The sequence below is a fragment of the Panicum virgatum genome, chromosome 7N (genome assembly GCF_016808335.1).
Source record: "Panicum virgatum strain AP13 chromosome 7N, P.virgatum_v5, whole genome shotgun sequence".
Lineage (NCBI taxonomy): Eukaryota > Viridiplantae > Streptophyta > Magnoliopsida > Poales > Poaceae > Panicum > Panicum virgatum.
The window spans coordinates 33,890,432-33,905,180 of record NC_053151.1 but is presented as its reverse complement, the minus strand read 5'-3'; the positions used below and the strand labels follow the sequence as shown (position 1 = coordinate 33,905,180).

At 47.3% G+C, this 14,749-nt stretch overlaps 3 protein-coding genes across 5 annotated transcripts; all 3 read left to right on the top strand.

Annotated features, from left to right (window-relative positions):
- The first annotated feature begins 997 nt into the window (after positions 1-997).
- On the top strand, positions 998-6,449 carry LOC120683397 (beta-glucosidase 12). Of its 3 annotated transcripts, XM_039965477.1 has the most exons (13): positions 998-1,292; positions 1,355-1,424; positions 2,004-2,062; positions 2,338-2,413; positions 2,539-2,616; positions 2,734-2,821; positions 3,891-4,146; positions 4,282-4,397; positions 4,481-4,698; positions 5,285-5,316; positions 5,407-5,509; positions 5,629-5,737; positions 5,900-6,449. In XM_039965477.1, exons 1-13 carry the CDS (start codon positions 1,128-1,130, stop codon positions 6,066-6,068), a joined length of 1,539 nt encoding a protein of 512 aa, XP_039821411.1. In that variant the 5' UTR covers positions 998-1,127; the 3' UTR covers positions 6,069-6,449. The 3 variants fall into 3 exon arrangements, with proteins under 3 accessions (XP_039821411.1, XP_039821412.1, XP_039821414.1); XM_039965478.1 differs by lacking the exons at positions 1,355-1,424; positions 2,004-2,062; XM_039965480.1 differs by lacking the exons at positions 2,004-2,062; positions 2,338-2,413.
- A 2,720-nt stretch (positions 6,450-9,169) lies between these two features.
- On the top strand, positions 9,170-9,964 carry LOC120681794. Its single transcript, XM_039963403.1, has 3 exons — positions 9,170-9,287; positions 9,392-9,471; positions 9,566-9,964. Exons 1-3 carry the CDS (start codon positions 9,197-9,199, stop codon positions 9,680-9,682), a joined length of 288 nt encoding a protein of 95 aa, XP_039819337.1. The 5' UTR covers positions 9,170-9,196; the 3' UTR covers positions 9,683-9,964.
- Positions 9,965-11,201: 1,237 nt separating this feature from the next.
- LOC120682460 (60S ribosomal protein L6-like) lies at positions 11,202-13,378 on the top strand. Its single transcript, XM_039964385.1, has 4 exons — positions 11,202-11,508; positions 11,589-11,695; positions 12,804-12,982; positions 13,074-13,378. Exons 1-4 carry the CDS (start codon positions 11,294-11,296, stop codon positions 13,227-13,229), a joined length of 657 nt encoding a protein of 218 aa, XP_039820319.1. The 5' UTR covers positions 11,202-11,293; the 3' UTR covers positions 13,230-13,378.
- The last annotated feature ends 1,371 nt before the right edge of the window (positions 13,379-14,749 follow it).

Here is a 14,749-nt window from a genome sequence, read left to right as displayed (position 1 = left end):
CCGGCTAGGCACCCATTCGCCTGTCACGTTATACAGATAAGATATTTCGGACTTACTTCTCGGTTTTTAAATATATCATATTTAGCATAAACAAGATCATCAAGTTAGGATTAGGATCATGTTTGAGATTAACTACTTCTCGGCATTTGTAATTTGTTTGGACCAGTAATAAGAATCGAATGCAATAATTGGACTTTTGACACCTTCCTTCCGCAATGGACTTTTGGGCTTAATTAGTTGTGAACGGCCTACTGCGTGCTCGGGATTTATTCCTTTCATTTTCTTGTGTCGCAGTCGCAGTCTCGCAGCATCGCGCGTCGTCGCTCGCCGTGCTTGCGCTTTCATCTCTATTCTTTCCCTCCTGTCAGCTTCCAACTGCGACTTTTAGAGCAACTCCAACAGATTGATTTTCCTCTTTCTCCTTTTCACTTTTTAGCCATAAAAGAGATTTAGGAGAAAATTTTAGCTCCAACAGATTGATTTTCCTTTTTTCTCTTTTCCCTTTTTTCTTTATTTTCCTCCCCTCTCCCCTTTTTAAAAGAGAATTCCAACTTCTCTCTTTCCTTCTCTCTTTCTATCCATTCTTTCCTAACCATAAAATCCACATGCATGAGAAGATTCTGGCCACTCATGAATTAAATGGGAAAGGGTAAAATCAATCTGCTGGAGCACATCTCTCCAATAAACTAAAATTGTGATGGGGATTTTTCTATAGATGAGAAAAGAGAAAGTGAAAAATGCATCTGTTGGAGTTGCTCTTAGCACGTCATCACGTCCCCAACAATGCAAAGGCCACTTGGCGATCTCTTGCATTTCCTTTGAAGACAATTCAGAAACCCAATCACATTCGTTTCAGTTTCTGCTAAAACTGAACAGTGCTTTCTCAAAAAAAAACTGAACAGTGCTGGCTCTTGGGCAAAGACGTCACGGAGCTCCCAACGTCCCTGTCGCGGTGCCGAATCACCACCCCACTCGCGAAGAGGGAGAACGCACGGCGTCGCGTTTCGGCCATGCCATGGTCGTCGTCTGTCATCTTCGTCTATAAATAATGGCGCGCCGCCGCTAGCTGTTGGGACGCCGATGAGCGAGCGGAGCCTGTCCCAAGCACCAAGAAGCTCCTCCCGTTTATGGCTGTGAAAGTGGCCGCGATGCTCGGTCGTCGTCTTCTACTCCAGCTTCTCCTCCTTGCTGCGGCTTCCGACGCCTACGGCGATGGCGCCGGCCAGCCGCCGATCAGCAGGAGAAGCTTCCCTGAGGGGTTCATCTTCGGGACGGCCTCAGCAGCCTACCAGGTGACAGTTCAATTCGTTCTTCTGTCCAGGGTTTAGTTTATCGCCTAAACTTTCAAATGCAGTACGAGGGCGGTGCAATGGAAGGGGGCAGAGGGCCGAGCATCTGGGACACCTTTACTCATCAGCACCCAGGCATGCATCATACACGCACCTTTGTCATGCATCTCTCTAGGTCCATTTTGTGCTTCTCTTCTATGCATCATGCTGTTTTCCGGAACGCCACTTCATATATCTACACTCGCTGGAACACACCCTGAATTAATTAAGAACCTATACATGATTTCAACGAAGACAGAGGATCAAAAGGCATCCTCCTACAGAAAGACGATCTTGTTCATCCTATACAAACCTTTGCTGGTTAGTGATAAGCTTGACCCGCAATCCAACTCATGACACTGTCACAAGTCAAATTTCCAACTCATGACATCAGTATAGCCAGGCGGTCACGGTCAGCCTAGTCAGCCCCCATCGCTACCTGTTCAGATCAAATTTCTTAGGATGTTGCTTTTCTGAACACGGAATATGAAGTTAGCTGTTGAATTGTTGATCTTACTTGTGGCAGCAAACCTTAGTTGACATAGTCAAAGGGCGAATGGGCACTGGATAGACACAGGGCCAAAAAAAAAGGCAACTTGTGTTTATTGTTGAATTTAGTTGGCAAGAAACAATGGACAATTAAGGACCCACATTTAGGACTCTCTGATTTGGCAGATAAAATTGCTGACAGAAGCAATGGGGACGTGGCAGTAGATTCCTACCATCTCTACAAGGTAGAATATATAATTTACTTTTTTTAATTTGTGTGTGTGTGTGTGAGTGTGTGTGTGTGTGTGTGTGTGTGTGTGTGTGTGTGTGTGTGTGTGTGTGTGTGTGTGTGTGTGTGTGTGTGTGTGTGTGTGTGTGTGTGTGTGTGTGTGTTCTGCTTTGTCATCGATTTGTGTAAAAAAGTGGATCATCAACAAGCTTATTTCTAAGATCTTTAAGTTTTAAATACCAAGATAATACTAGCACATCACTTAAATTAGCGAGTTACCGAAAAATGCAGGAAGATGTGCGCATAATGAAGGGTATGGGGATGGATGCCTACAGGTTCTCCATCTCCTGGAGTAGAATTCTTCCAAGTAAGTGCGACATGTTGTTTAGAGACGTGCTGCAATGCCCTGTCTTGCGTATAGGAGTATATATCTTCCAAACTGCAAACTCATCGAACAAACTTAAACGCCGTCTGAGTCTAATCTAATGACAGATGGAAGTATGAATGGTGGAGTCAACAAAGAAGGCGTCAGATACTACAACAATTTGATTGATGAGCTCCTGCTGAAAGGTAGGCCATGCATGCACAAGGTCGCTTAGATAGTTAGATCCAATCTTAGTATTCCACCATATGATTTTATATTTCTGAAGATATGAAATATACATATTGATGTACATATATCTGCAGGCGTTCAACCATTTGTGACCCTTTTTCACTGGGACTCACCTCAGGCATTAGAAGATAAATACAAGGGATTCCTTAGTCCTAACATCATGTAAGTATCACGATTTTCAATTTAGTCCTCGGCGCACTATTTATTTCCACTGAAAATGTTGTCAACATCGTAAAGAGTGCAAGTAACAAAACAAAAATCCTCATTTGAATTTGGAAAAAAGGTCTATTTTTTACCATTTCAACTATCAACTGAGTTTGATTTTGACCATCCAACTCCAAAACCGGATATTTTTAACCATCAAACTATCAAAACTGTTTATATTTAGTCATCCGGCTGTGTTTGAAGGGTGGTTTCACTGTCATAGACGACATGTGGCAATAGAGCCCATGGATCAGCTATTTTGCCTCTCTTCTCTTTCCTCTCTCTCTTTGAGGTGCCGAGCCAGGCCGCGCGGGTGGAGCGCGGGCAAGGGCGCCTGCATGTTCCCGGGCACGGGTTGCAGGGGCGGCAGGCTTCATCGATGTCGCTCGCAGGCATGCCCCTCAATGCCGACTTCCAGGTCATCACGGCCACGCTGTTGCAGCTGGGCAGCCTCGAGACGCTCAGTCTCCGCAGCGCCCACGGCATCGACGCGCTGCCCGCCGCCCCGAGGTGCGGGCCAGGCTGCAATGGCTTGACCTGTCCGGGAATGCCAGCCTACAAGGCTCCGTCGCTTACGTGGAGGCGCTCGCCGCCGCCTACTCTGGCCTGAGGACTCTCAACCTCTTTGGCGATTCAGTTGGGGTGGACCGAGGCCTACCGCCGCTAGTGTCTTTGGATTTGCCGTGCTAGATGTCTCGACTTGTTTGTCATGAAAATCTTTGGCAAGAGAGAAGAGAGGAAAAGTTGAGAAGAAAGAGAGAAAGAGGAAAGAGAAGAGAGGAAAAGTAGCTCACATGTGGACCCCACTACCACGTATCGTCCACATCAGCGAAACAACCCTTCAAAAAAGCTAGATGGCTAAATATAAATTGTTTTGATAGTTTGATGGTCAAGAATACCCAATTTTGAAGTTGGATGGCCAAAATCAAACTTAAGCAATAGTTGAATGGTTAAAAATAGATTTTATTTTCCTTTGAATTTTGGCAATAGCTTTACAATTGTCAACATATGGTTTTAATTGTTGCAGCAATGACTACAAGGACTACGCTGAAGTCTGCTTCAAGGAGTTTGGTGACCGAGTGAAACACTGGATCACGTTCAATGAGCCCTGGAGCTTCTGCTCAGGTGGGTATGCATCAGGCAGGTTCGCTCCAGGACGGTGCTCGCCATGGGAGCAGGGCAAGTGCAGTGCTGGGGATTCAGGAACGGAGCCTTACACTGTATGTCATCATCAAATACTAGCCCATGCAGAAACAGTTCGGTTGTATAAACAAAAATACCAGGTCAGTGATGAAATCTCTCCGAGCAGATGCAGACTTGCACAGTTCTTCAATGAAATCAATGCAGACTCCAGCTTCTCCAATGTTTATACCAGTTCATCACTAACACAGCATCACATTACTAAATGTAAAACGCAGGCCGTACAAAAGGGAAGTGTTGGAATAACATTAGTTTCGAACTGGTTTGTTCCCTTTTCCCGTTCGAAATCGAACAACGATGCAGCGAGGCGTGCAATTGACTTCATGCTTGGATGGTAAGTTCTTTGTGATCCTTATTACAGAATTCCACTGTTCAAGTCCTGGAAGAAAACATCTCACTAGGAATTCCATGTTGTAGGTTCATGGACCCCCTTACTAGAGGAGATTACCCGCTAAGCATGAGAACATTAGTTGGGAATCGGTTGCCACAGTTCACAAAGGAACAATCTGAGCTTGTCAAGGGTGCATTCGACTTTATTGGCCTAAACTACTACACTGCAAACTATGCTGACAATCTTCCTCCATCAAATGGCCTCAATGTAACCTATAACACTGACGCCCGTGCCAATCTTACTGGTAAGTACCAAAGTTAAGGGTGAACCTACTTTTGTTCATTATTATTAAAGAGTATTGCATCTATCTGTGAAATGCATATAGGAGGTAGAACTCTTGATTAACAAAACTTTAGCATTTCATTTCTGACAATCTTGCAATTGCATCAACTGCAGTTTCTATTTTTGTAGATTATGGAAAAAGTTCCGACCTTGACACATGCGAATAACTATAGCTAAAAGAGTTACAAGAGTTCTTAAACTCTAGACCTCAAATGAGGGAATTCACAGATATAAGAAAAAAAGCTATGAAACAAAGAAAGAAATCTAAAAGATTAAGCTTCAAACATCTTCTTCGTTCCCGCTTCAATCTTGCAATATATTCACACGTACCAATCCATCACATCACTCGCCTGCTTAGAAACTTGATGTCCGGATGGTCTATAACTATAATCTCTATCACATTAATTAAGACAATAGTAACTGACAATATTATTGTTCCACATTAGGATTTATTGTCTGAACGTACATGTATTTCTAGTCCACTTTATGCTAGCTGACACGTACTAAGTAAGTACTGATAAGCTAAACTTCGTCTTGTTTATTAATAGGTATTCGGAATGGTGTCCCAATAGGTCCTCAGGTAACAACGGTTCACATCACAATAAGTAACTTCATCTCCCTTTTTATGTGTTGGTAACGATCCATTTCCACTGACTGTATATATATGTAGGCTGCTTCAGCTTGGCTCTTCGTATACCCTCAAGGCTTCCGTGAGTTGCTGCTTTATGTTAAGGAAAACTATGGCAATCCTACCGTCTATATCACTGAAAATGGTAACTCCTACTCGCTAAACCTCTTGTCGCTATTTCAAGGAATGAAAAATTTCTCCTTTCCTAAAAGGGCTAAATATGAAATAGTTCATCTGAAAAAACTGTGCTATGATCCATTTTAGGCGTCGACGAAGCCAACAACCAGAACCTTTCACTCCAGGAAGCTCTGAAGGATGATGCCAGGATAGAGTTCTACCACAAGCACCTCCTTGCGCTGCGTAGCGCCGTAAGGTCAGTGATCATCGAGCTCTACTAATCCATGCGACACCCTGCACAACCACACGGATTATTCACTCATGCAACACACGGTCGTCTAGTGAAATGTCAGTGCAATTTCAGCTAGTAGATGGTACAGCTAGCTACTGCATCTGACTTGCGATCCACTGCATGCAGCGACGGGTCGAACGTGAAGGGGTACTTCGCGTGGTCGCTTCTGGACAACTTCGAGTGGGTGGACGGCTACACGGTCCGCTTCGGGATAAACTTCGTGGACTATAACGACGGGTACAAGCGGTACCCCAAGAAATCTGCCCACTGGTTCAGAGAGTTCCTCAAGAAGTGAACATGAACGTGATGCACTGGGACAAATAATGGACGGCGCAAGCAGGTTGATTTATATGTTTACCCTGAGAGAGGGTGCTGCAATAAAAGGGTCACATTCTGTTGCATTTGTATGTGTTGATGTGTGTAGATGGAGATGAGTGACATGCTTTCTTTCAAGGAAGGATAAAATCAAGATCAATGTACGTACAACTTTCATCTGGAATAAAAATTCTATTTTGCTACTACAATATTTACTGTTAATTGCTCCGAGGAGTAGTGTTCCTTGGCAGTCTGTTGTAGTTGGTAGACTAACTCTCTAGTAGCAGCACATGTATAAGCAAAGGTATGACTTGTACTTTTTGCCCGGATCCTTTTGTGGGAAAGCTACTTCTTTTCTTCAGGATCTTGTCTTGTACTCCTGTGTTCATGAGACATGCAGTCCAGCTTGGCCTCTGTTCTCTGTTCAAGCTCGGAGCTAGCTGGTGCCGCTACCGCCAGGCGCCAGCGACACACTGAAAATCTCTATGCACTCTGCACGTCCAGTTGTCCAAAAACTAGAAAGAAGAAAGCACGCACTGTATTCGATGTTACGAAAAAAAAGAGTTTGACAATGCAAGATCGCATTCTGCTTAGTATTAGGCAAGACATATTTGAAGATGCTGTTTTTACAACATAATTTTATCATTACAAAAAAGAATTTGACTGCATTTTGTTTGCTGGTTGTAAGAAAAATGGCCCCATTAGGCCATTGTTTTGTGATTTTGGTGATTGAGTAACAACGTAATCAATGGGACTAATGAGTTTGTCAAGTGAACAATTATAAATCCCAGGTATAAAGTAAAAAGGCCAAGCAAAGCAAAACACGAAGAAAGAACTCAAAGAAATGCTGAATTGGACGAGTTCTGCAGAATCAGTTACACCGGTTGAACCGGTGACCGAGCACCGGTCTAACCGGTAGGGCTCGGATGCACCGGTGCCCTATCACCGGAGCAATCTGCTGTGATGGTGCCAAAAAATCAAGTGGCACCGGATGCACCGGTGGTGCCAAGTTGAAGCACCGGTGCAAACACCATGCCATGCACTAGAGAGCATGTTAAGTGGCCAGGAAGAAAATCTTCAGCACCGGTTAAACCGACAGTGCACCGGAGCACGCACCGGTGCAATACCACGTCAGCTGCAAGGAAGGGAAGCAGCACCGGTTAAACCGGAGACAAGGCACCGGTCTAACCGGTGACAGACAGTCACGTCAGCTAACAGAAGGCCAACGGCTAGTACAGAAGTCGTGAGTGACCGGATACACCGGTGCCCCCTCACCGGTCTATCCGGTGCCCTGCGCAGAAAAGGCCCAACGGCTCTTAACGGCTCTATGGTCTTGGAGGCCTATATATACGCCATCCCCCGGTCATTTGAAATTTGCTGGAGTTGCTACAAGCCTCAAACACACCCAAAAATATCTCCAAGCCATCCAAGTTCTTATTGATCTTATCTTTAGTCCTTAGCAAACATTTGAGAGTGTTAGTGCTAGGTTAGCTCTTTAGAGAGTGAACAAGCAAGGCTTTGTGCCTTTGTGCTGTGGTTCTCTTATGAACCAAAGAAGATATCTTGGAGTGCCGGCCCCTTGGAGCTTTGTGGCTCGCCGGCAACGTCAACGACCCTCCGACTTGGTGTGGAGCGGCGTGGACGATCTTGTGCGGGGGACGTGGAGACCCCCATCCTTTGTGGAGAAGCTCCTTAGTGGAAATCGGGATCAAAGTGACCGTGGTTGAGTCCGCGGAAGAGACTTGATTACCGAGAAGCAATACTCTTAGTGAGTGCTTCAACAACATGGATGTAGGTGTGCCTTTGTGGCTAACCGAATCACGGAATAAACACCCGCGTCAAGAGTTTGCTTCCTCCTATCCCACTCTTTACGTTTCCGCAATTTCATACTAGTAATTTTTGTGTGCCTTTACTTTCATAGAGTAGTCTCTTGTTAGCTATAGGTTGCTAAACTCTTTTGGGATAGGAGTTTCACACTAGAACAACCATAGTTGCATATTTAGATAGTATGTTTTAGTTTAATATTGTGCAATTTAGTTGGAGCCATAGGTTAAGGTTTTAACTTGACTAATTCACCCCTCCCTCTTTTAGGCTAGAGCACCTGATCCGATCTTTCACTGGTGAAGTGGTGGTGATCATAAAGAAGGTTGGCAATTGTCATCTGACCGAGGTGTGGGTTGGATGCCCAAAGTCTGAAACTCTGAAAGTATAATATCCCACCCCACCAGGTTGTTCATTTCTTTTCACTTTGGGCGAGGGTGAAGATGCTGAAGATATTTTGAAGTTCAAAATCCTTGCGTCGCTCTAGTCTCTACGGTCGGTCTACTCAGGGGCGGAGCCACGAAGCCATTTTTTTCATTATTAGGGGAGCTAACCATACAAATTTAATTAAAATTTAATTAAAATTTAATCAAAATTTAAATTTCCAATGGAAATTTGGGAACCATAGCGGGGCCAAGCCCCTGCCCGCCCGCCCCCGCCCCCCCCCCCCTGGGTCTACTCTACCATGCCAAGGTAAAAAGGCGAAAAAGAATTCGAGCAGTGGCAAAGCTGTAAAATCGTCCAACGACTCTGGCCGCCAGCCCAACAGCACCAGATGTCGGTGACGTCAGCATCTCAGCGAGGCGAGCGAACGGCAGCCCGCTCGGCGCTCGCCGCCAAGGCGAGAAATCACCGGGCGAATACGCATGCGCCGATCCGCGCGCGCTCTCTCTCTCTCTGCACTTGGGGCCCGCCAGGCCACGTCCGTCTCGGAGCCCGGGCCCACACACGGCGCCGGCCGCAACGGCGCGGCTGGGGAGCCCGGCCGTGCGTGATCGCCTGATCGGAGCGCCGGATGCACGCCAAGTGTCCCCGCGGCACGTGACCGTGGCACGGATGGGGAGCAAGCAAAGCACCTGCCGCCGCGGGCGACGCGATGCGCCTCCGGGTTTTCGTTGGAGCAGAGCCCCCCCAACAGACGGGCGAAACCAACTCTGCGGCGCAGGGCAACAGGACAGAGGAAGGGAGGGTTTTGGAGCAGAGAAGCCTCCATTTTTTTCCTCCATCTCTTCGCTCTCCGTTCGCGTGCTGGCGGCCCGCTGCGTACGCGGGGCCTGGTCTGGCCGGATGGCTCGCGCGCCCGTCGTCGCCGTGCTCGCCGTCGCCGTCCTCCTGGCCAGCTTGCCGCCCGCCGCCTCCTCGTCGTCCTACCGGGCAGGTACGTGACGCCCGCGCATCGCGTCGCAAACCCCCGTTTCTTGTTCCTTTCGCCGCGCCCGAAACCCTGACCGCTTTTCCTCCCCTCTCTCGCCGGCGGTGCAGCAGCGGCATTACGACGACTCGAGACGGCGGCGCCCATGGACACCGCGCAGGGCATGCGGGAGAGGGCGGACGTGGTCAAGGTAAACAACGCGCCGTGCGGCGGCCTAGGGTCGAGAAAAGGCGGCTCTTTTCTGATGGTTCCTTTCTCGGCCGGGGGCTCTCTCCGGCGCGCAGGTCGCGGCGGAGGACGTGAGCACGACGGGGTTCGGCGCGGAGTCCGAGAGGGAGGTGCCGACGGGACCGGACCCCATCCACCACCACGGCCGGGGGCCAAGGAGGCAGTCACCGTGATCGTTCGCGGGCGCGCCAAGGCGGAGGAGGAGGATGGTAAGTGTGATCTTGATCAGTCATCAGGCGTGAGCGGGATTCCACGATGATTGTGCTCTTTCTTGTTGGAATGAATCTGTGATGACTTTTTGGTTCTAATTCCATTGTTGTAGTAGGGGAGACAGCACCAGAGATTACCTTTCATCAAAACATTGTTTCTGCATACAAATTAGGGAATGGGGATAGAATTCCTAATAAGTGTGTACACCATGTATGAGTTATTCTTTCCCTTATAATCTTGTTAGTTTGTTTTGTTGCTGGTTCATTCTCTGACATTCTGTCTGGATCTGTGGTTGTTTTAATCTATAAATTAACAGCTTGTTTTCAAACATATTTGGCGTTCAAACCTGATTGTTCAAGTTCAGATTGGGATAGGAATCAAGAACTTCCGTGACTTTTCCCATTCCAGGAAGAAGGCAACTTTGTTCAGTTATGTCATATGTGGGCAGGGAAAGACTGCAGGCGCACTTATCTGGGATGCATGTGTAGGACCTCTCTGTCTATCCAGCTTGGCTCCAAGCTAGTACAAGGAATTCAATTTTCGTTTTCTTTGGATTTATCTAGCCTTAGTTGCTAGCATTATTGCAGTTGCAGCAGCATCAGTTGTTCTTTGCCCCCAGAAACAGATTAATATGTTATTAGTTTATTACAATCTCGTTCGACCTCTTTTCTGAATTTTATTAAATAAAAGTGTCATGTACTGAGAAGTGTAAGCGTTGCATCTGACGCTATCAAATTGAATCCAGTCAATGAGGGTATCAGATGGTCATTTATATGCTTTTTCTATAAACAGAGGTTTCTGCATTATGTTTTTAAGGTCATTTATATGTTTTTTCTATAAACAGAGGTTTCTGCATGATGTTTTTAAGGCTGTCAGATTTCCAATAGCCAGCAGCAATGGGCGGCTATGGATGTTGGCTTGTGTGCTCAAGAACCATTAAAAAAATTTAACATGATAGCTTGAACTAGCATACTTGCTTTTGTTCCATGATTGATCACTGGCATTGCTTTAAATTTAGCAGGGCTGATTTTGCTTATGGCTTGGGCAGGATTTGAATAGCACTTGGTCTGTCACTTCTGATGAAACTTGGGCAGAATGTGTTACACAAACTGTTGGAAGGGAATCTTGCTTTTCTGAAGCAACCGGCATGAGATCCATAGATGCTTGCTGACTGCTGACTGTACAGTTTACCATTGCATCTGCAGGAGCATGTAGCAAAAGATTCATGACGAGTTAAAAATGGATTAAATATAGAGACTTCCTGATGTGTCTTGCAGATCATAGTATACCAAATTCTTGTGCGAGAAAGAAATATCATATCAGAAAAAGAAAAAGGAGAGCACCAGGCTCTGAGTGTGAGCCACAAGCCCACAACCAAGCGAAAAAACATGGGCCGAGAGGCCCAAATTTTCGGCCCATCATGCTCCACTCGAGGACTAGGGTTTACCACCTCACAAATCCCACGCCGCCGCAAGATATAAAAGCGGAGCCCTAACCCCCATCCCCTCTTCTCTTCCACCTCGGCCTCCACTCCCTGCCGCCGCCGCCCCGCCGCTGCGCCGCGAGCCGATCCAATGGCGCCGTCGTCTAAGCTGTCACTGGGCATCAAGAAGGCCTCGCGGTCCCACTCCTACCACCGCCGCGGGCTGTGGGCGCTCAAGTCCAAGCACGGCGGCGCCTTCCCCAAGGCGGAGAAGCCCGCCGCTGCCGCCGAGCTCAAGTTCTACCCCGCCGATGACGTGAAACCGCGCAAGCCCAGCACCCGCAAGCCGAAACCCACCAAGCTCAGGTTCCCAGCAGCACCATGGTTTCTTCGTTCCGAATTTCTTGCTGCGAGCTGCGAGTTCTGACGGTTTCTTATGCGTGCAGGTCGTCCATCACTCCGGGCACCGTACTGATCCTGCTCGCTGGGAGGTTCATGGGGAAGAGAGTTGTTTTCCTCAAGCAGCTCAAATCCGGCATGCTCCTTGTTACTGGTGAGCCTACTTTACAATCTGACACAGTTTAGTTCGAATTCTGCTTGATTGCTTCGTGATGTTTGGTATCCTAAGCTAAAAGTCTAGTGTTCGCTGAATATGTGGAGATGTTACAAATGAATTATTTGTAGGGGATGGCTATATTGAACGTTTCGTGTAACCATTTACTGACCTTATTCTGTAGTGGAATGTTCTAGTTTGAGCGTTGGTTAGCATGCTTTATAAGCTATTGCCTTGCTGTTTGCTGACTGCTGTCAACTGCACTGATTATGATTGAGGAAACCACATGTGCTTGCTGAAATTGAGGCTGTTGTCATATTTCAGTTCCATGCTTGCATTCGTCTTTGGGTGTGAAATTGGAAATTATTGCAGTAATGTCGGTTGGTTCTATGGTCTTCTGTTATTTGAGAATGGAAGGTCTCAACGTATTTGACCATGGTTCTTGGAATGGTGTGCCAGTGTAGAATTTATCTCAATTTCTGCTTCAGCCCTGTTACATGATCCTCTTTAGTGGTAATAGGTTGGGATGAAATGAAATTACAGGTTATGAGTCTCTAGATGTATTGCAACATTTTTTCTTTTAGTTTTCTCGATCTTTTGATTGCATACCATATTTTGACAAATACTATATGGATGGTCCTAGTGCATTTAATGTTTTGCTCTTTTATCAAGAAGAATCTGTACAATTGGTTTACTTCAAAAGAAATATTATGATTTGTGCTGTCTTTGACACGGGCAATTATGGTTTGTGCATTTGCAAACTCAATGCCTGTTTGATATGAATAGACTTGAATGATAAGGCATGGTGTTAAAACATGATTTCTGTTTGTAAGATTCAGGAGCACTTGATGTGTATCATTTGCTCATGCACATTTTGCATCTTTATATGATGTGTATCAGCTGCTTTATTAGTATCAGTTGTACATGGAGTATTGTATTATGCTTGCATTTTTTTTTGTGGGCATGCTAGTACCAGCTGCCATGTTATCATCAAATACGAGCGGGTTGTGAGTTACTATTAGTTCTTTGTTTGCGAAGCTATGTTTCATGCTATTATCATAGTGTTGTATTATCTTGTGTATTAATACTAATATTCCGTATCTTTCAGGACCTTTCAAGATCAACGGAGTCCCAATCCGCCGTGTGAACCAGACCTACGTCGTTGCAACCTCAACGAAGATTGATGTCTCTGGTGTTAACGTGAAGAAATTTGATGACAGCTACTTTGCCAGGGAAAAGAAGAAGAAGGCAAAGAAGACCGAGGGTGAACTTTTCGAGAAAGAGGAGGTGCATTCCTACGAACAATATGAAGCTCGATTTCCTTTTTTATGCAACCCTGCATTGCATTACTTAGAAGGGATCTGTCTGTATCTTTCAGGCGACTGAGGACCTGCCGCAGTTCAAGAAGGATGACCAGAAGGCTCTGGATGCTGCGCTGACCAAAGCTATTGAGGCCGTGCCAGATCTGAAAACCTACCTTGGTGCACGGTTCTCTCTCAGGGATGGTGATAAGCCACATGAGATGGTTTTCTAGATTAGTTGGCGCTGGGTGCGAAGCTCAATAGTCACTTTGCTTGGTCTACCTGAGTGAGCTCTTGAATTTTGTACTTGACCGGTGAACCTTTGGTTTTTGTTTGATTCATTGTCAAATCTTTAATGAAGTCATTGCTCCTTAAGTTAGCATTGCTTTGCACAATACTACTATAATATATGTGTCGATATCTCTGGATTAGGGTACCCCTCTTGCTGTGTCAATACTCGCGTAGTTATCCGTAACTACGCCCTAAGGGGCTAAGCAGACGGACCCCTAGGGTCCGGCTCCATCTCACCAACAGTCCCGGACCCGCTTCTCGCTCGGGGACACGTTCGGTGACAGCACGTGTCCCGGAGAAGGGAGCGCTCAGCCAAAACAGCCGGGGGCCCGGACCTCCCACGGGTCCCGGACCCCATATACTATCCGGACCCCTCAGCGGGGAGTGAACAGACACCCCGCCTGGGGGGGTCCGGAGCCGCCACGTATCCGCAGGCGCACGCACGCGGATGCGAGGCTTCCTCGGAAAGACTCGCCCACCTACCGCATTTAATGCGGGAGGCGTTAAGTGCGCTCTGCCACAGCAGAGCCCCAGGTGACTTTTGACAGGCTGTACTGTTGATCACGCGTTATCAAGGCGCACAGTGCAGCCGCTGGCGCCACCCACGCCACGTGCGTCAGTCTGCAACGCCAGTTAGACACGACAGCTCGGCGACGAAGTATCATGATGCCTACGCGGGAGACCCAACAGTCTACGCCGCAACCTACACCGCCTCAACGGGCTCCTCGCCGATGGGACAGGTGAAGACCCCCCTCGGTCAGAGAGTCTGCAGGGCGATGAAGCGTATCCGGCAAGAGATTCACAAAGCACTGATAATGTCTTTTTCGTGGTATACTATACATCCTCGTTGGGCCCACCTGTCGGGGTCCAACACCTGTGTACGCGCCTCCCTTGCGCTATAAAAGGGAGACGCCCGTTAGAGAAGAACTCAAGTCTCAAAAGGGGCTTAGAGGCAGAGGATAGACTCATTCATGAACTCTAGAGCAATAGAACTCTCAGTGGACGTAGGGTATTACGCTCCGGCGGCCCGAACCACTCTAAATCCTCGTGTGTTCTTGTGTTCTTGCTTCATGAGTAGATCTGAGGAATAGCTTGCACTTTCCCGAGTAACCACCCTCCGGGATTAGGCGGGTGCACTACGCCACCCGGTTGTGGCCCTCCTCCTTGAGCCACGACATCTGGCGTCGTCCGTGGGGAGAACGCAAGCGTTGGCCAGATCTTCGCTCACCTCCTGGCTTCTGAGGTTGAAGCTCATCCTCTGCAACGACGATGAGAAGATGAAGGGTGGCACGGCGTCACCTACGCCGCATGCCCTGGCACCCACGGCAGCGGCGCCTGCTGTGCGTCGCCACGGCGACACCTCAAAGCCGGCACGGTGGCGCGCAGGGGCGACGCCTGCTGTGCATCACCCTGCGACACCTTAGCGTCGGCTCAAGGTTTTCTCTCAAGCAACCACCGGGGG